At 37.4% G+C, this 20,281-nt stretch overlaps 1 protein-coding gene across 3 annotated transcripts in view; it reads right to left on the reverse strand.

Annotated features, from left to right (window-relative positions):
• PSME4 (proteasome activator subunit 4) overlaps positions 1–20,281 on the reverse strand; it is a 68,764-nt gene that overhangs the window by 37,425 nt on the left and 11,058 nt on the right. For 2 of the 3 annotated variants that reach the window (XM_075708556.1, XM_075708557.1), the window contains exons 4-19: positions 17,915–17,959; positions 16,386–16,535; positions 15,143–15,206; positions 13,216–13,290; positions 12,573–12,695; positions 12,006–12,098; positions 10,882–11,147; positions 9,114–9,300; positions 8,316–8,405; positions 6,497–6,561; positions 6,250–6,400; positions 4,504–4,602; positions 4,043–4,112; positions 3,528–3,595; positions 2,734–2,949; positions 528–685 (exon numbers count right to left, since the gene is read on the reverse strand). In XM_075708556.1, coding sequence (XP_075564671.1) covers positions 528–685; positions 2,734–2,949; positions 3,528–3,595; positions 4,043–4,112; positions 4,504–4,602; positions 6,250–6,400; positions 6,497–6,561; positions 8,316–8,405; positions 9,114–9,300; positions 10,882–11,147; positions 12,006–12,098; positions 12,573–12,695; positions 13,216–13,290; positions 15,143–15,206; positions 16,386–16,535; positions 17,915–17,959 — 1,920 coding nt within the window. The remainder of the gene's footprint in view (positions 1–527; positions 686–2,733; positions 2,950–3,527; positions 3,596–4,042; positions 4,113–4,503; positions 4,603–6,249; positions 6,401–6,496; positions 6,562–8,315; positions 8,406–9,113; positions 9,301–10,881; positions 11,148–12,005; positions 12,099–12,572; positions 12,696–13,215; positions 13,291–15,142; positions 15,207–16,385; positions 16,536–17,914; positions 17,960–20,281) is intronic. The other variant, XM_075708555.1, reaches the window with a different exon arrangement.

Raw genomic sequence — 20,281 nt, forward strand, 5'->3', positions numbered from 1 at the left:
ACACCTTTTGCAGGGGCACACTATGTACCTTTTACTCGTAGGAAAGAAGTGGAGAGGCAGATTTCCAAGCCGAATCAGTTCTGTGTTCCACTTCATAGTTTAGGAACACAAATGGTTGTGCTGAAGTAACGGGATAGGAGTCTAGAGGAAGAGCTTTTTTTATTGCTGACTACAGTTACATAGGAACATAATTTGTGGTGTGTATACATAATTTGTGGTGCGTATAAAAAAAATCCAGAACAGAAACGTCTTTACACCAACATAAAGTGTCTTCAAGATTTTTTTTTTTTTATAGAGCAATTCTGTTCAACATAACGTGTTATCCATTTTATGAAATGCACTTCCAAGCTACACGTACTCTTAACAGCAAAAAATCTTGGAAAGATACTTGGAATAATATCCAAGACACTGTAACATTACAGTATTTTACTCCTTAATTTTTATAGTGCCAGTATGATTGGCAATAACTACTTAAAACAGACATGAGTGGATAAATGCACTTCTCCATAGTACGTATCACCACTAACCTGGACATTTCTAGCTTTCCAATTGCATAGTGTTCTAGTTTGGTGAGCTCAGGCTGAAGGAAAGTATCCAGCAAATAAAAAGCAAAGTTTATTTCCTCAGATGAAGGAACATGCCACTGGATGTCCAAGTTCCACAGGTCACCTGGTTTACCCCAGTCCTATAGTAAATAAAGACATATGTATCAAACTACAAAGCAAATTTTCTTTTTTTTTTTTTTAAAAAAAGCATTTAATATTACTACAAAACCCAAACACATGAACTAGTTACTGCTGTAAAGCAGTTATCCTGACAATTCCAGGAAAAAAAAAAAAGAACACAATAAAATCAAATAGAAATCCCAAACCTCCTATAGCATCTACATATACCTGGGAAGTAACACATACTTGAAAGGACTAAAAGGCAAAGGACTGTACTGGTCTAATTCAAATGTAACTGTGTCATTCCTTTGGCTGGATACAAATTCAGAAAGTACAACTCAGACTTTTGATACTCCTATAGAGAACATAAAGAAGCTAGCCCATGTAATAATCCTCCTTTTCAGTTTTCAGCCACAATCAGAAAACTTAGTACGTTCATTTTAAAAATAAGAAAAAGCAAAGTTTTTTAAGTTGCACTTTCCAGACAATGCTAGGTCATCCCGTAACAAAGACAACCTTTTGTATTTTGGCTTACAAAGAGCTCAGGCTTGCTGTAGATTAACACCACTTGAGTACTTAGAAGAAACAAGTCAATATTTATTACTAGTTCTATTCAAACATGAATTCTGTGCTTAGGACTCGATTAATTAATAGATACGTAAGTGAAGACTGCAAAGGCCATTTCCTGTCTTTGTCCAGTTTTACACGGTAATTTAATATTGCAAAACTTCACCCTCTGTTCTTAAAATGCCTGACTGATCTGACTGGACAAAAAGTACAAAGAACTACAGTAATACACTTACTCAATGTAGCCTGCTATTACTTCTCCTCCTTGGAAGAGCAGGCTAGTCCTCCATCAATATTACTTGAGAAAGTGACAGAACTGCAGTCTTACCCTTGGGCAGGGTAGGAAGCATGTAAGTGACAAACTCAAGCTGTTAATGGCAATTAAGAGTTGATATAATATACACTTTCCAAAGTAGCCATTGATGTGTGGAACAGCAAAGTAATTGCGATTTTTTTTTTCCAATTTCAGAGGAGGAATTTAAAAAAAAAAAACAAAAAAAAATTTGGTTTTGTGTTGGGGCATTTAATTAAGATTCTTTTCTTTGTTTTTAAATGACTATTTGGCCCAACTGGATGTTCCCATCAGTTTATAAAACTATACTAGCTTTCAGTAACAAGCATTAGATTATCTGCAGTTGTAAAGTTATATGTAAGACCACTTTTCAGCAAAACGCAGTTTTATATTCAAACAGGTCAGCCAAAAACTGCTGCACTGTTCACCTGTAATACTGATAAATTGACCTCGAAGTCTTAACAGCAGACTAGCATATTACTTTTGACAGTTTCAGTAATTCTTAATATTGCCACTTCTACTTTCATTTTATCTCAAGCTCAGTGTGGAATCATTGTTCATTTGTTATTCTGCCTACCTGTAAAATACCGTATCTCCTTTCTTGCAACTGTTTTGCACCGATGTGATCATTTTTCCACACACTCACCATTACTTGCTATATCTGATAACCACATTTATATGAAAAGGAACAAGAAAAGGCTGCAGCTCTCATCCACAAAAGCAGATGAAAGACTAAGTTTGTCCCAGTGCAACAATGCTTCCTATGACTGGATGTTTAAGTTAAAGCAAACAGCAAAATTCTCCTGCTAAACTCCAAACGTAACTGTTTATACCACTGTACTTCACGATAGCTGGGTCTCAATTAAATGCATCATATATTACAAGATTAAGAAACACGAGCAGGCACTCCTGCTTTGCATTACCTTATTGTAGTCATGCAATCATTGTAGAACACACATCATAAAACACTAACATGTCATGTTATAAAACTATTCAAAACAACAGTCAGTATTCATTTTTTGCTATCGATATAATTTTAAGTAACTTGTCATTTGCTATACGTTTCAAAGCCCAAAGCATCTTTCAATTACACTTTCCATTGCTGCTACCTATGTCCAGAAATCTCCAAATAAAACCAAATAATATAGTGTATGATTGTTTTTTTAAAAAAGTCAAATCCTCTAATCCTAAATAAATGAAAATCCTTGCCTTGAGAGGAAAGTATTCAGAAAGAGGCTTGTCAAAGCCACCTGGCACACTGCAGTACTCTGTGGGGTAGATAAGTGTAGCAGAACGAAGAAGATGGTGCAGTAGGTTACAAGACAGAATGTAACCCTGCTTACAGGTTAAATGTAGGGTTCGCTGCAGTATCTTCCCAAGCTGCTCCCTGTACGGTAGCAACTTCTTGCCATCCACTCGAGTGATCTAATAGGAAAGACAAACATTTCAAAGGTAAACATAACTGATTTAGTTCTAGAGGACTAAAGAGAGGATCACGCCATTCAGCCGATCCTGCACCGGCTTTCGTTCCATACATCACACTGAATTCAAATTAAAGACTGAACTTGCACATGAACTACCGCTTCTATTGCTGTTGGAAAAGTTTAGTTAACGCATAAGAACCGTGATATACGTTGCTTCTTGATGCCGTTCAAAATTTTCTAGCAATACTTATATATGTTTTGAGATGAATTTTAAAAGATTTATCCTTACCAAAAGCATCTTATGTTTTTCCCTGTGCATATCCCTCTTCTTTCTCTACCCCTCAATAATTGTTTGTATTAAATGCTTAAGTTTTTTTCCACATGCACGTCATATATTTATTTTCTTCAAACAGCAGCCACTTATGTCCCATTTAAAATTAGGTAAGAAAAAGAAGATATGCAATGTCATTCAAACATTTACTTGGTTTTAACAGTAGAAGTTTTATTATTTTCTCCTTTCAGGGGTATTAAACAGGATTCAATAATATACATGCACGGGGAGAACATTCTTTGCGATACCTCTGACAAAAGCTGGAGATTCCAAAGTAGCTCCTTATCTAGTTCTTCATCGTGTAATACATCATCATCTAGAGGAACAAGTGATAAGCACTGCTGTAACTATGCTGCAGTCAGGTTTTCCCAGCAAGCTAAATCATAAATCAGACGCTTGCAATCCCAAAAGTTTACTCCCAACCCTTCTATCGCAACCTCCCAATTCATGTTGCACCCACATCCAACTGGAAGTTACTTTAGCTAATTTAACATCTTGAATGCTTTCTGAGGAATTGCGGAATGTCTGGAGACATTTTAAACTGCCACATCTTTAAAGAGGCATGCTCTTGTAGCTTGATAGACTTCTGTCTTGAAATTACACATAAACAGTTGGTTTTTTAGATGAAATAATGGACAGAATTAATTTTCCATTGATGAAATGAAGTTGGGGAAAACACACAGAAGTTTTAAGTATTATTTTTATATTTAACAAAAGTCAACCCAAACCGAAGGAAATAACATTAGAAATCTTATAAACTTACTGACTGTGAGGTGAGTTATAACGTTGCAGCAATGTGGCACAAACAGCTTCAAGGATTCCTCAGGGCGGCACTGGAAAAAGCATCACAAATAGCCCATTTAAAAAAAGACACTTTACGGAACTCAGCGCATACATTGCTAAAAATCTTCTAACAACATTATTGAAAAAAGGGAAGAATACGCTGTAGCTCAACTCCAATTCAATCTAGAATCAGCCTGACATCATCATTTTTAAACATTCAATAAAACCTATATTATATTTAACATAAATGCAGAAAAACACCTGTGAATTAACCTCTTGAAATATTGCTATATGTAACCATCCAGTTTTAGAAAAGACAGAATATTAGGAACAACCTGTATTTACAAGAAAAATTAAAGATCTTATGTAAGAAAGAGTAGTAGTATTGGCCTTGTTTTTTTTAAACTAAAGATCAAGTGAAATCAGAGCATTTTCTCTCACTTTTACTGCAGCTCGGCACATATCGGCAACCATTCGACCAGCAACTCTCGTCTCAAATATATTTGAAACAGCAAAGTTGAAGACCTTCTCCAAGGCAACCTAAAAATGAGTACAAACAGATGAAGGTTACCTTTTTCTTTTTTTTTAAACTAGGTCGCATCAAATGTTTGGTGTTACACAGAAGGCAGCATCTGTACATAATACTGTGCTCTCTTAAAACAGAAGACTAGAAACATAATTCACATTAAAAAAAATCAGAACAGAGACACAGAGAAAGCAGTTCTGCAGAATGCCTAAAACTGAGTAAAATGTAACCACTCATAATTAACTCATAATTAAAGTTGACAATATTATAGAATAGAAAAATTAAAAAATTTTGTGAATAGCAACTGCTCAGGAAACAAATCCTAAATGTTACCAGTACACGTGACTTGCACGCTATGTAACACCTATGTCTGATTGTACAACTACTGCCTTGAGCTGAAGAATAAAAGCTGCTACAGAAGTAGCAATGACAAAAGGTTTGTCAAAATAGTTTCAGTTTGCAGTTTTTCACTTTTTTTTCCTCTTACTTATGTTAAGACTCAGTTACAGTAACACACTGTAACTGGAAAATACATGAGAGCATCCACTATCATTAAAATAATTCAGCTACAGCAAGGTCTATACTCCCCCACCCCCAAGAGTTTAAAAACAAAACACGCTGAGTGCTTTAACTGGTGACATAACAGGACACTGCCTTCAGCTGGAGATTGAAGACACTTGTGAAATACTCGGGGAAGAAAGAAGGTCAGATAAATCTTTTTCACTAATGTAAACTTGGGGTGCTTCTGAGAAAGTACACAGAGAAACATTTTTCCCTGAATAAGTCACAGTCCTCTGAAAGGAAAACTGTGCTATTTCACATGTGAAATTGATGTAAAGCCAGAACATCCCTCAGTTAACAAATAAATAGTTGATAGTTAATTCCATATTTAAGTGGCCAGCGTATTTTAAAGAAGCTTATTACCATCCAATACCTTGCAAGGCAAGCTGAACTATATACAGTCTAGACTGCATGCAATTACTTTAATAATGAACAATCAGGAAAAATACAAATGAAATACTTAATGACAACAAAGAATTAACTTAGGATTTACATTAACCAAAAGATTCCAGACAAAAATCATACCAAAGTGTCCAGTGCAATGGTTCAAAATGTACCAAACCTAGCATCTCCAACTATACCCACAATGTGAACAGATTAAAGTGTTTTAACCCAACCTGCAAGGAAAGAATCTGCCCATGTAACAACATGGATTCTCCACCCCCCTCCCTCAGAGTTATTTTAATCCAGATAATTTTTCTGATCCCATTAGCCACATGGCTCCTTGAACAGCTTCTTTTGCCCGGTTGAAGAAATGGCACAGAGAGGGAGAGAAAAGGAAAGCAGGGGATTGGGTAGGTTAGCATTACCGTCAAAAGACATGAAAAATCACAGCCCAAAATGATAAAGTGATAAAATGAGCTGTTAGAACGATTTCTCCTAAGAGAGCATCAAGAACCTAAGAGCTCTGTATTGATGTACACAAAATCACAAAGCAAACTGACATGAAGTGCTAAACTTCCCCCCCAGCCCTTTCCTTGGTTAAAGGTTGAAGTTCGCAACAGGACAATGAAGGAAGGAAGAGTCTGAATGCACCCGTCATCCACAACAGAAAATTAAGCCTCTTAAAAAGTTAGATGGAAAGCCCATATTCTACATACCTTAAAGATATCCTTTGAACACTGAGTAAGGATTGTACTGAAAGTAGAAGAGAGACCTAATTCCACTAGACTCTCTAGATGAGTCATTTTCTCAGTTTCAGTCTCCTCTCTGGTTTGTTCTAGTGTGCTGCTCTCTATAAGTCCAAAACATCTACACAAATACAATAAGTACAATTTTAGTAAGTGGAACTTGAAAGTTTTATTAAGTTCTTCGTGCCAAGCTTTCACCTACCCTTAGCTTACTTACCTATCCATAAACTGTAGAACAAAATCCTCAAATTCAGCAGTTGCAGAGCACAATTCTCTTTCCACCTACAGTTTTCCAATGCAAAAAAAAGCACAAACGGTTGGCTTTTCTTAAGGCAACAAAGTTTATTTCCTATATTAACTACTTAAAAAACGCTTCCAAGTTCTAAAATATACAGAGTACAGTGCACTTCCCACTAAAGTTTGAGTAGTAGTCTCGAGTACACCACATGAAACGATTATTACATTTTCTTTACACTGTCCCATCAAATTTCCTGGCCTTGATGTCCAGCCAAATAACCTCTCGGGGTGAAATCAGGTCTGCCTCCATGGATACAACCTTTGGCCTTACTACTGATCCTCCTTTCCAGCAGGAGGTCAGTGAGTGCCAACTGTGGTGGCAGTCTTGGCTCTGCCGACATATTTATATTGAATGTTCAGCGTACAAACTCCTCTTAGTTTTTGAGTGCTGCAGCTCTAGGGCAATGAAATTAACCTTCTTCCAGTAGCTGAGCACTCAGAATCTGTGCAATCTGTAGCTACTAGCTGTTCTCAGAGCTGCAAGAAGAGTCCTCTCTGTAAAATGAGACATTTTACATGGCAGTTGAAACCACCATAGCAGACACTACTGCTGCTGCCCCATTTGTAATATGCCAAAAAAGCTTCACTATCTGTGCTTCAACTGCTGTATCAAAAGCAGACTCAAAAGCCTAGCGATAGACAGAAAAACTATTGTCTGTTCTCTCCTGTATTTTTTGCTATGTGGAAAAGGACAAAGCATTAGAACAATGCTGGAGAAATGGAGTGCAAGGAGCTCTAAAACTAGAGATGAATACGAACAGCACTCCAAAGCAGCAAACAAAGCATAAAACACAGAAGAAGGAGATGAGGCTCACTGTCTGATGAGGTTACTATCTCTTAACTGCAAGAGATTAACAACCATCTGAAGAGAAAGCAATAGAATCTTAATCAGAAAAAAAGAGAAGCATGACTGCAGGAACATTTTAAAGAGGTGCAAGTGTTTTGAAATTATTTCCCATAGGAGAAAAACAGCCCTGAAAAGTTAAAGAGTGCATTAGTTTTTTGAAAAACAAATACAAACAGCTGGGTTTTTTTGTTTTGGTTTTTTTTTTTTTTAAAAACACATATGAAGTTTTCAACAACCGGAGACCAAATTCCTTCCAGAGTCTCCCAGACAATCAGTTAGTTACCTTTTACCTTGCTCTAAGCTGGACTAGTTCTGAACTAGAAATGATGTATATACATCTTACGGCAACACTGTGGTCACCTGCTTTTTTCTGTTTTTCTTTACCATTATGTTAATGTTTTATGGTGGCAAGAAGTTCCAAAAATTTAACGGTAACAAAGCCGCTATTTTACTAGACTCAGAAAAAATGAGATGGCAAGGGACCCCTGGAACACCACGTAGTCCAACCTCCTAATCAAAGCAGGGCAAGCTCAGAGTCGAATTACACTACACAGGGCTTCGTGCAGCTAAGTTTTGACATAAAAGTATTAAACTGTTTCAATTTAACATTATCTCTACAACACCTATCACTAAGAAGCAACGCTAAGAATACGTGCACGTAAGAATACATAAGAATTTGCACGCTGATGTCAGCTCTACCACACTGATCAGAAGCAAACTTGATCCACATTTTCGGTTTTTTGTTGCATTTTTGTTTAAAGTAGTTTCATGTATAAAAAAAGAGAGTAGCAAACCTGTTACAACTCTGAAGAGGCTATTACATTGCTAGAAATTAAAATGAAAACCAGGTTATAGTTTTGTTTTTGTTTTTATAACTGCACAGCACTCTTACCTCTGAAAGATCATCTCTCTCTTGCAATACAGATGAACAATCTACTAAAGGCACCAAAGTAGAAAACGTTGCAATGAACTGGAATGTAATCTGTTGAGAGTTGCAAACAGCTCTTTAATAAATGTTCCTGTATTCTACATATTAAAAAGCTTTTGCAATTAAAGTATGGGAGTTAAAGCAAATCATTACATTAAAGAAATTCCAGAGCCTAATTCTTCCACCCCAAAACTTCAACAGTTATTTCTGATTTCATGTATAAAATTTACCAGCTAACACTGCACAAAACCCCCTCAATTTTCCGAGTAAAGTAACACTTACTTTATGCTGAACTTTAAAATTACAAAACCCCTATAATGTTTACATTGTTTGAATAGTCAATTAATATGAATTCCTGAAGGTGCGGGCTTTTAGGACCTAATTTAATGAAGACCTAGTGATAAAGGTCTTCCTATTGATCTTAAAAGACTAGGAATATTTGGTAGGAGCTTTGGAACATGTATTTTATCTTGCTTTTTTAGAGCTGCCCAAAAAGTCAGTACAATGCTTATCACAATCCGGTGTTAAAGATTCACTTGGCATTGTCCAGCAAGCCAGAAGCATTATCGTAAGTTAGAGGCTTGTAATATTAACTCTTTACAAATAAAACTGTGCAGGAACAAAATCAGACTAAGAAATTCTGTAAACATGAGTTACTCACTTTCGTACGAATGTAAAAAAATGCTTTCAGAGTGAACTAGTTGGCTAACTACCTTCTAAAAAAAAAAAAAAAAAAAAAAAAGGTAAGATTTATACACTCACCATACATTTGCTGAAGTCATTTGGATCCACCCCAGGCAATGCTCTCATCAGCAGAGGTAGCATGTGTGTTGGACCTTCAGGAAACCACTTCCCCCCAGACACCAGACTACGAGCCACTCCGATTACACAGCTTAAAGTAGCTGTGAGCTGATGAGGTTCTGTCAATGTCTCAAGTGCAGGATATGTTCTATAAAGTTGAAGAGCAGTCATATTAGGAACAATAATGTTTCTAAAGTCTTCAAAGAAAATAAAAGCGGATTGCACATGTTATTTCCTACAGAAAGGGTACAAAGTTTCTGCAAGAAAAATTTAAGCTAATCAATGGATCTAAAATTTTTTTTTTCATCTTTTTCCAATGGACTTAACATTGCTCCGTTAGAAAGTGTTCCTTTCATTTGGTCAGTCCTATTCACCACAAATTCAGGATTAAATAATTTACTAGCAGTTGCAGCATAGGAATTAATGACTGTATGGGCCCCTAGATTCAAAGCTGTGATGATTTTTGTGTTTGAACTCTAAGCTAATGCAAGCTGTGTACTTAAAAGTGTAAGGCTCTTGTGGCAAGCATCAAAAGCATTGACTACCCCTAAATAGATAAGGGATATATTTCTTAATGTTACATTAAAGTCCATATCTTTTTTATAAAAACCTGTTAAGCTACTGTGATTTTGCAACTTTTTTTTATACTACGTACTTTTTAGCAAACTGCACACCACTTCCTACTGTTATCAACAGCCTACAGTTCAAACAAGAGTCACAGTGCTACCCTTGCCCTACATCATTCAAAGCGCAAAGGACCTACGTCTCCTCAACAAAATGAATTTGGAACTGCAGCCAAGGCAAACATACCAGCGATAGTTTGAACTACTGAGCAGACGTTCAGTCTGCTCTCAAAACCGAAAAAGTAGTCATACCCAATACAGGCATCCATTGCTGTCCTTCTTAGGACTGTTATGCTTGAAATGTTTTCACGTAAGCGCAGATTTATCAAGTTTTTACAAACAGCTGAGTCAGGAAGGTATGGAACTCAGGAAGGGCTCTTCCAGACAAACTCATTTCTCCATTGGTTTTACGTTACAAGTAGTTAAAGAACAAAAGACCGCATAGGAGGGGGAATGTGGAGAGGGACTAGGAAGAAACCTTTTCATTGGGGCAGGACGGAGTTACTTTTTTTTTTTTTTTTGGTGGAATTTCAGGCACCAAGGCATTATTAATAGTACGAACTAACTATTTTACATGGGCACATACTTTAGTGATTTGCTTATGAAGTCAGAAGTAATCTTAAACAATCTGTAACTGTAACATGCTCTGACAAGACAGCAATATAAAACATACGCTTGTTACTACACAAACATGCAATACCATCATTTATATTTGGCCCAATTGAAAGCTAGTGAGAAAGTACAAGGCGGCTCATGAATAAAGGGTACAAAGTTGCTTTTTCAACTGATCCACCCACTATCCGATACAAAATGCCAACAGAAATGCAAACCACCAGATAACTACCGCCCTATATTGGGCAGGCTACCAACAGCTCCCAGAACTATTTCATTTGCCAGGTGTTTAAAAACAAAACAAATAAAATAAAACCCAAAGTCCTCCCTCACTGCCTATCCTGACTCAGGTGATTGCTTGGGGCGTGTATTAGCAGCTCCTCTCACTGCAAGCATTCATTCACAGCAAGGAACTTACTTATCATTTAATATGGCTGCTTTGCATACTTGTTGGGAAGGGAACAGGGAAGTTGTAGTGTTTCTGCAGAACTTACTTCTCAAGTACAGGTGGAATTACTAATTCAGGACGCATCAGTGCAAGATTCTGCAGGGCTTGGGCAGCCTCCAGGCTTCCAGTTTTACTAAACATAGCCAGAAGAACAGGTTGAATAATGCATTCTACAAAGTCTGTAACATCCTGATCAGTAAGTTTATGACTATCAGGCACAGGAGTTAGCCAAGTGATTTTCTTGTAGCGCTCACGATGCAGCCTTCTGACAACACCACTGGGTAACCTCTGAAGTAGTTTCATCAGTTTGTTCTGTTGAATATACAAGAAATGCTCTTCAATTACTTGGCAGTAGCAGAATCTGAGCTGCTAAGTGTACAACAGACAATTAATAAGCCAATATCTTGAAATTACACAACTACAATAAAACTCAGACGAGCTCTAAAACGCAATGTCACAATTTACTGTTAAACTTCAGTTCCCAAAATACTAACAATTATGCTGCCAGCACTGTACCTTATGATTTAAAAAATCATGACAAATATATACAAAGGATATAGTCAAGAATCAAGATTACTTACCAGTAAACTAGGACATCCTTGAGAGCATTCTCTGCACATTCACATGTAAGCAAATATCCTATTCTAGAACAAGTCAGCTCCTTTGGCATTGCTTTGACCAGTCTTGCTATTTTAACGCATGCTTTCTACCAGCTATCACAGGGAGATTCTTACATGCTCTAGAAGACGACTCCACTAGCCACACCGTCAAAAAGGTACGCTTTATCAAACTAGATATGCACCAAAAATCTGTTTTGCTTTGGTTAATACTAGATTTTGCCGACTTGGAGACAGTAGGTCAGTAATATGAAAGCTATGTCACACAAGTCATAGTGATGCTGTACATCACCATCCTTTAAACTGCTGACTTCTTTTTCCTAGCTATATATGAATTAGAAGTCTAGTTTTGGACTTCTAAACTGCACATCAGGACAAAAGTATGATTTGAATGACAGTACAATCACGTCTTGAAAATTAAAGCCTCAAAATATTATACAACCAACAATCTGGCTGTTGGAGCACACAGTGCATCTATCAGCATGTTTGATTTGACAGGTTCGACTGTTGAAATTACAGCCAAAGTTATTGTCTTGACACGCAAAAAACTCACCAGCCAGCGCCCGTTATTTGAAGGATGGTAAAAAGAGGCAATGCTATTGAACAATCCAGACAAGTGCTTCTGCACTAGTTTACTTGGTCCACCCTGGAAAAAATAAAGCACAGAATTTTATTACATGGAATAAGTTAAAATGAACAGGTAACAGAGTAGTACGAGGCACAAGCGAGCACTCTCGGATACCTCCAAGCATCAAATCACATCTGCAAATTCCCTCCCTTCCCCACCCTCAGCTCAGCACTAAGCAGCACGTTCTCTCCATCTGATCTGACGAGGTTCACCCTAAGAGCGTCATTCAGTTGTTCAGCAGGTCCCAAGCGTGTATCCACAGTGGCACTCGGAGCTGGCTGTTCAGTTCCAGAATGCCCCAGACAGCGGCTGCAAAATAAACCTTCCCATCCACATTCCAAACTGACAGTGAAACAACATATTTTAAAACAAAGACAGCCTAAAAACACGTGTCTGCAGCAAGCTAAACAGAACAAAAACATGAATTTTAAATACATACTTGCTTAAAGCTTTGCATCAGTTTTTGTTTCACTTTATGAAAAAGTTACTAACCATCATGGCTGTGATCCACATTACCGCATGTCCTACATCATAAGCATTTGTTAAGAATCTTGGAACAACAACTTGATTGCTTCCAACTGGAAGATTTAAACTCCTCAAAATTCTGGTGAAAATCTGAAAAAAAAGAAAAAAATGGCATAAATTAATTTATTAATTTACACCATAAAACTGGCATAAATTGATTTTCTAATCAAAAGGTGTTTGGTGGTTTCAGGTTTTTTTAAACAATGTAAAAGCTATGAATACCTTAAAAAAAAAAAAAAAAAAATCAGTAAGCCGGAAGATTCGAAGGTCATACGCACTATTAAAGAATACCATTAAGAGCCATTTCCACAAGAACACGGGGTTAGTTATACAATCAGACAGTACTTGTATAGTAAGGTACGTCGTTGCTTTGGTTTGGAATCAGATGATAACAGTAACAACTTCCGATGCTGTCTATTACAAAAGGATGGCTCAAATTTTCAGAAGTTAAACTTAGGTCTTCAAATGAATGCACCTAATTTGAAAAACTGGGCCACTGCAGTGTAAGACCCATACAGGGAATATGAATTACTCTTAGCATAGTAACACTGAAGACTTATCTCAAAGCAAACAAAATAATTTCATAAAATGAAATTTCATAAAGTATTACCTTTGGTACATACGGATCCCAGTCTATGTACCCGATGTTGTCAGTGGCCAAGCGCGCAAAAAGATTTACCAGATGCTGAAAACAACCATAAAATAAGGAAATATTCATTAGACTATATTTATAATAAAAGACACACAAACCCCTGAATCTACTTTACAGATGCAAGATAAAAGCTACACATAGCACTAAAGCACTTGTAAAGGGAGATTTCACTCTATCAGAAGCCATTTCATAATGCATCCGAATTCACAGCTTCAGGAGTCTAACTCGTCACTCATCTGAGCACTTACAAAGCAGGTACTGACAATATTCACAGAACAACAGTTCACCTCTCACTCTGAAGGACATGATAGCTTTGGAAAACCCACGAATTCAACTCAGGACAGTCACATCTGACACAGCCTGAAGACAAGTGTTTATTTGCTTAAATGATCTACCTTTTTTGCTTGATACTAGGAGATACCCACTGAAAAAAACCCCTTACCATGCACAAAGGCAATTGATTCTACAGCTCCCCTTCAAACAGCAAGTCCAACTCCTGCCAAAGCAAGCTGAGAAAAAGCTTGCAGCATACAGAGGCTTAAATTGGATTGCATAGTCAGAACCCATATGTCTAGTTATCTGCATCCAAGCTTGATGAAATGAACAAGCCTTCTCTTAAGAAGTGGACAAGACAGCAAAGGAAACAAGAAGTGAAAGCTTTGGGGAAAAAGTAGAATTATTTGGGCCTTCCAAGCAAACTGTCAGAATACAGTGCAAGAGGGAAAAAATATCAGAGATAACTTATGAAAGAGTGTTGATGATTATTTGTTACACCGTTTGACAGAAACAAACCAAATCATGATATTAAAGTGCAGGCTGTCATCTTTCTGTCAGAAAGATAGACAAACTGTCAGACAGAACTGTGATTTTTTGGATAGCCATCAGAAAGATGCAAAAGTGTCTACAGACAATCTCAGATAAAACTTTGGCAACCACCCCTGTTCAAATCTGGACAATTGCCAACGAAGACTGCCTTCCTTTATTTGTGCTGAAACGTAACTCAAACCAGAAAGACCTACAGACAAGCCTTTTCACAAAGAAATTGCCAGAAACGGAACGTGCTACAAAGGTAGCATTCAATGGTGTTTTGGAAATCAGCTTTCTCCAAAGACACCAAGAAGTCCTCCTTGTGTACATAGGCAGGAGATTAGTAAAAGGAGCCAGATGGTCAATGAGCTTACGTTCATACTGAGTATGGAAAAAATCTGTTAATACGCCAGATTCACTGCGGCAAAGCCAAGGCACAGGTCAGCTGACAGCAATAGCGCCTAAGCTGCTGGTGGTGGTGTCTCAAGAATGAGATTTCATTTTATTTCCCAACTTTGTATCTAGTCATACGAGACGCACACAAAAAAGGCAGACAGGTACATGGTATCTTTCCTTGAAAGATATAGCCCAATGGTATTTTTGGCCAAAGGGAGTCCAGGTTCGTTACTGTACCTAGAATAAAGATGACTACAACTCATTACAGTCAAGGCAAAGCATTACTACTCAAAATTAGGGATCATGAAAGATGTGTTAAGATATAAAAGATGGGACTTTGCAGAATTGTAATTTATAGGCATCAAAATAGCACTTTGCATCATTGTAAGCATTAGCAGACCACCTGGAAAATGCCAGCATTCCCAAGGCTGGAAAGAAAAGCTGCCTGAGCTAGCCGTTAAACAATGTTCACCAAGCACAAGTACAGTCTCATTTACTCAGCCAGTAGTTGCTTGCTAATAATCATGAAATTATTGTCTCTGCTTTCTTGTACTAGTAAAAGCAGAAGGAAAAAAAAAACCCAAAACATTATATCACTGTTTGACTTCAATGCCTTGCAAGCACATTGTAGGAATATTTAACCATGGATTTCTTCTAGTGTAGGTGAAAAATAAATACTTACCCCTTCCCATTGGGGAAGATTTTGAACGGACACCCAAAGGCCTATGAATTCATCAAACCAAAGCCTGCAAGAGAACAGAATCAAAATAATTTTAATGTTGTGAAAGCAGCTCCCTCACTGGATATTTACCCCTCACTTTGCCAGGTGGTCACAGGAACGCATCTGCCCCTTAACTCACTCAACAAGAACAGGGATCAACATGGACATGCTTGTATCACTTTGTCTCCCACAGCATCCTCCCTACCCCCAAACTGATCCTGAGTTTCAGTCCTTGCTTCTTTTACCTCTCCTCTTCTTATTCTTTTCCGATCCCCGCTTTTCACATAAGTGTTTCACCAGGAATTTCCTTACCTACTTCAGCTTTACCATTTCATTACATATCGTCATCCCAACACAGGTAAAACAGATGAAAACAAATCGCACTTCATTTCCCTCTACCTTAAAATCTGAAATTTGTCCCTATTGACCAACGGTTACAAGAGTCATTAGCTTCTATTCTGAATTCATCTGAAGCCAAGGACGCAAACCCTCCATACCAGTCCCTTACTTAAATTCACCTTTATAAACTATATGCACTTCCTTCCTTCAAGTTTCCACTAACCCTGTATCACAAATATACTTTTAACCTAACCAGCGTAAGTAATCTCTACACGCACTAAACATCACTGGCTTAGGTTTCGAAGTGCAATAGTTCTGCCTTAAAGATGACCCAGATACTGCCCGGTCCTGCAAATGTTTCTCCTTTAATTCTCAAATTTGTTTCCTACACCAGCCTTCTGACCGTCGCACACTTCCACAACCTTGACAGTGAACTGAAGATCTCTACCTCACAATCCCAAATTTGTACTAACAGCTGCACTTTAACCTCCATGAAGGACTCATCAGAAGCTACCTCAAATTAAATAAAAGGTAGGACTCAAAGCTGTGCTATGGTTAACGATTTTAACTTGTGAGACTCTTCCTTCAGAATTAAAGTGCATTTAATTCAATTTAGCTTGCTTTGCTGTATACTGTGTGCTTTACTGTAGAGAAGGGAGAACTCATTAGAGAATCGGTACTAAGATTCCCCCGGGTTACTTTTACAAAAGATGAATGCTGACAGAATTTCTGTCTTGAACTCCTTCCAAAAATGCTGTTAAAAGCCACCATTCATTTTGCTGGTTGACTTCAAGTCATCCTGTAAAAGATAATCTCTTGTATTTCCAACAAAATACTATACCGATAGACATTCAATTACACTTACTTGAAACCTTTCTGGTGAAGTTCAGGAGGAAGGGTGGTAGGCAGAAATAGTTCAAAGTAGGTAATAGCCTTCTGCATGGTAACATCGAACGGACACATTAAAGGCCTCCATTCATCTAGCATCTCCGCAGTGGCATCTTCTGGAAAATATCTGAAAACAAGGAAACCAGGGAACATATACTGGCTTAGCTTTAAAATTTGGGTCTTGTTTAAACATATTTAAAACTATCTACTAATTTGTCATGGAAATCTTAGCTTCACAGTAAGACCATGTACCCAGGGGCAACAGATAGGCAGTCCTCAACTCCACTTAACCTTCCCAAAACACAAAGTTAAGATCAAGGACGTCATGGTGCATCATTTTATAGACCACAAATGTAAGAAGATTCTTGTCTTGTTGAACCAGAAAAGATTCTGTACAATGCAAAAGCATTTCGGTATGAAGGCCAGTCAAAACCAAACAACTAGCATTCACATTTGATGCAATATAACAAAAGATGGCTTAAGGCACAAGGAACATTTATCTGAACATTACAAGAATCCCAAAGTGGTTATTTAATTTCTTTTGAAAGAAACTAAATATCCATGCAATGCAGTATTTAAAATGCATACCACACGCAACTGTTTATACAACACAATTATTGCAGTTGATATGGGGCCAGTTGAAAGTAACCTTATCAGTGTCCCAACCTTAAGTCAGAATTTTCAAGAGACAAATATCACATTTTCATTTTTAAAACACACTGCTTCAGTGACTTTTGTATTCATAACAGATACCAAAAAAATCAACATCGAAAACTAAGGGTTTTTATTTAGCTACAAAACCACGTATGTTTGGGGGAAACGTAAGGTTGCTTTATCCTTATGTTCCTCATACTAACAGTATGTGTTTAGAACGGCACTTCCTATAGGAATGCTCAATGGAGTAACAGCACTGTGTGAAAACTGCTCCCATGAAAGCAGACAAATGGCTGTATGAACGGTAAATAAAGAGAACAAGTCTCTTCTCTGCATCTTTGCAGTATCTTAAGCTGCTAACAACGTCAATTAGTGCAGAGGGCAAGACTGGTTCAGTCACACAGATCCCCAGCGAACGAAAAAGAGCACAAAAGATCAAAAGCAGTGGCGGCCTTAGCTAGTGGTATCCTAGCTTAACTAACTATTAACAGATTTTTCAAATGAGGCTGTTAAAAAGGAAAAAAAACCAACCTTACACGTTGTTTAAATATTACACCACAGAACATGCCTGTCATTTTGTTTTCATTTTAAGCAACCTACGAGCCTGAGGTATCGATCATTCATAATGCAGTAAAAGAGAAAAGTCTCTACCCCCCACCCCAAGCTTCTTCAACAAGTTGGGACAACATCAGCCAAGGAATGAGTAGTAGGGTGGGGTGTGGCTTTTGTTTGGGGTGGGTTTTTTTGGTGGGTTTTGACTTTTTTTTTTCTTTTTTTAAACACTTTTCTTCCCCCTCTAAAAGTAATATTAAAGATACAGGCTTAAAAAAAAGCAAACCAAGAAACACTTACGGTCTGCAGCTCTTCACAAGTGTTTTCAGAACACTTTCTACAGAACTGAAACAAGAAAGGAAACATTAGGGATAGCATATCATGGAATTTCAATGACAACATAAAATAAACAACCATTTGCTGATTTTTCCCTCAAGAGCTTAAGACAATGTTGATGCAATTACATGTCTTCTGTGACCATGCAGTAGCTAATCGCCTTCCACACAGACCTAATCATAACAATTAAAATTGCTCTGCTAAACTCCTCCTTCTACTTTTCATTTACCACTCTAGTATTTACTGTGTTTAAGTAAAGACTGAAGATTTCTTATAAGCAATATCCTGCATTTTATCCATGAATAACCAGCAGAGCAAGGTAACTTCTTAGGGGAAGTTAAAAAACACAAACAAGGGGAAAAAAACCCCAAAAACTATTTATGGACTTCATAAATATTTGTAAGATAAAGGCAACAGACTTCAGAAAGTTGTTATTATTAGACACCAAATACCATATCTGTCCTTTTCGATCTGGTTTTGGGTTTTGTCCAGTGGTTCTAAGAAAGAGAAGTGAACTATCTGCAAATCAACAGTTATTTCATTAGCTTTCCTCACAATAAACAGCTGATTTAAAAAGTGTTTTCATTCATAGCAAGAAAACTTATTTGAGAAATCATTTTCACATGAATTGTCACAGGATGCCATCAAACCACTTAAAATGACTAAACCTCAGAATAAACTCAAAGAATAAAAGGGAGGGGGAAGAGAGAGCTCGATTGATCAATGGAACCATAAAGGTAGTAAACTCTCATGTTCTCCAGATCTTCCGTTTACTACAAGACGAGCTCAAGACTAAATTGTACTTTTACTAAAAAACATTCCCCGAATGAAAAAAAGTTCTGGCAGAAGAACTTCCTACATTTTTTAGATGTACTTTCTGTACTTTTAATAGAAAAATGGCGTCCTTTAGTTCATCATCAAAAACTAACATACAGAAATGCTATTTTGATCAGAAAAAGATGATGCAAATGTATCATCTTCAGAATTTTACCAAAGATCAGTTTAGGTCAATTAATTTTGACACACACAAATACTGAGCATGCACACACTCTCTCTCTAGTCCTACACAAAATAAACTGATCCCTTACAAGCCAGGAGAAACATAAAATAGATAAACCACTATTTCCCTTCAACACCTCAACATTCACTGCAAGCCAGCAAAAGCCCACCCAGCCCTTGTAACACCACTTCAGTTCAAGCAGCACTCTAGAAGATGCAAAATTCTGTACATTTTATGCAACAGTGACAAAGTAAATCCATGACCTCTCCCGGAATGAAAATTTTGAGCTCACTGACAGCTTCTAAAATTTGAAGAGGAATGGCCAACCATTCATTAAGCAAAAATAAGACCAAACTCTGCAAGAAGCTTATAAAGATTCTGGGTTAAAGTGAATACTGTTCCTGAAAGAGTTAGGAAATAGGTAACAGTTGTTCCAAGAGCAGATAAATAAAGCATGAACCAGCAACATTCCTTAAGAGCATTAAGGATTAACATGAAAAATGTTTGTGTGACAAAACAAACAAAAAAGTTATCCCCATACTATCATACTCCACTGAAGTAAACTATTACTAAGGAGAACCTGAAGGACAGAGGAATTTTAAGACACAGTGATGCCAGAGATCAACAAGTCTTTCAAATTCACAAGTTTTCAGTCAGGTCTCAGCGTTTGTTAGTGGAAGAGAGCAAAGGAGAAAGATTGGAAGGGATGTCCCCTCCTGTCTTCTGATCACAAATTGAGAAGGGAAGCTAGAAAGAAAAAAAACAACAGCAGACAATTTCGTACATAAGGAAACTTCCCTCTGAGACACAGTGAAACTACAGACCAGCTACAGAAGACAACTTGTAAGGTTCCCGTTTGACGACTACTAGTTAGAAGAGGACAGGACAACGTAGCTGGGGAGAACAAGAGACTGCTGGTTACTGTTTTCATTATCACTTCGAACAAACTCTCCCAAGCTTTTTAGCAGTGGCTTCTGTTCCGCTTTAGGTTAGACTTTCTGCATACCCATTACTGCAGAATTGTTCAAAAAATATCTACAGTTATCGCACTCCCAAATTTCTGTATGCTACTCTACCACTAAACCTAGCCATGGATTAAAAGAGCACAACAAACAACTACATACATAAACCACAGCAGAGTGGATCAGCCTACTTTGTCCTTGCTCGGGTATTTAACGCCAGCCATTTGGATAAGGTATTAAAACCTTTGTAAACGAGAGATGATGAAGCCACTCACTCTGGAAGGCATCTCCTATTAATTACTGAAACAACAGCGGCTTTAGTGAGATAAAGGAAGATTTCTCATCCCATTCAGTTTCGTTTGCTTTTAG

This window comes from Pelecanus crispus, chromosome 3 (assembly GCF_030463565.1).
Source record: "Pelecanus crispus isolate bPelCri1 chromosome 3, bPelCri1.pri, whole genome shotgun sequence".
Classification (NCBI taxonomy): domain Eukaryota; kingdom Metazoa; phylum Chordata; class Aves; order Pelecaniformes; family Pelecanidae; genus Pelecanus; species Pelecanus crispus.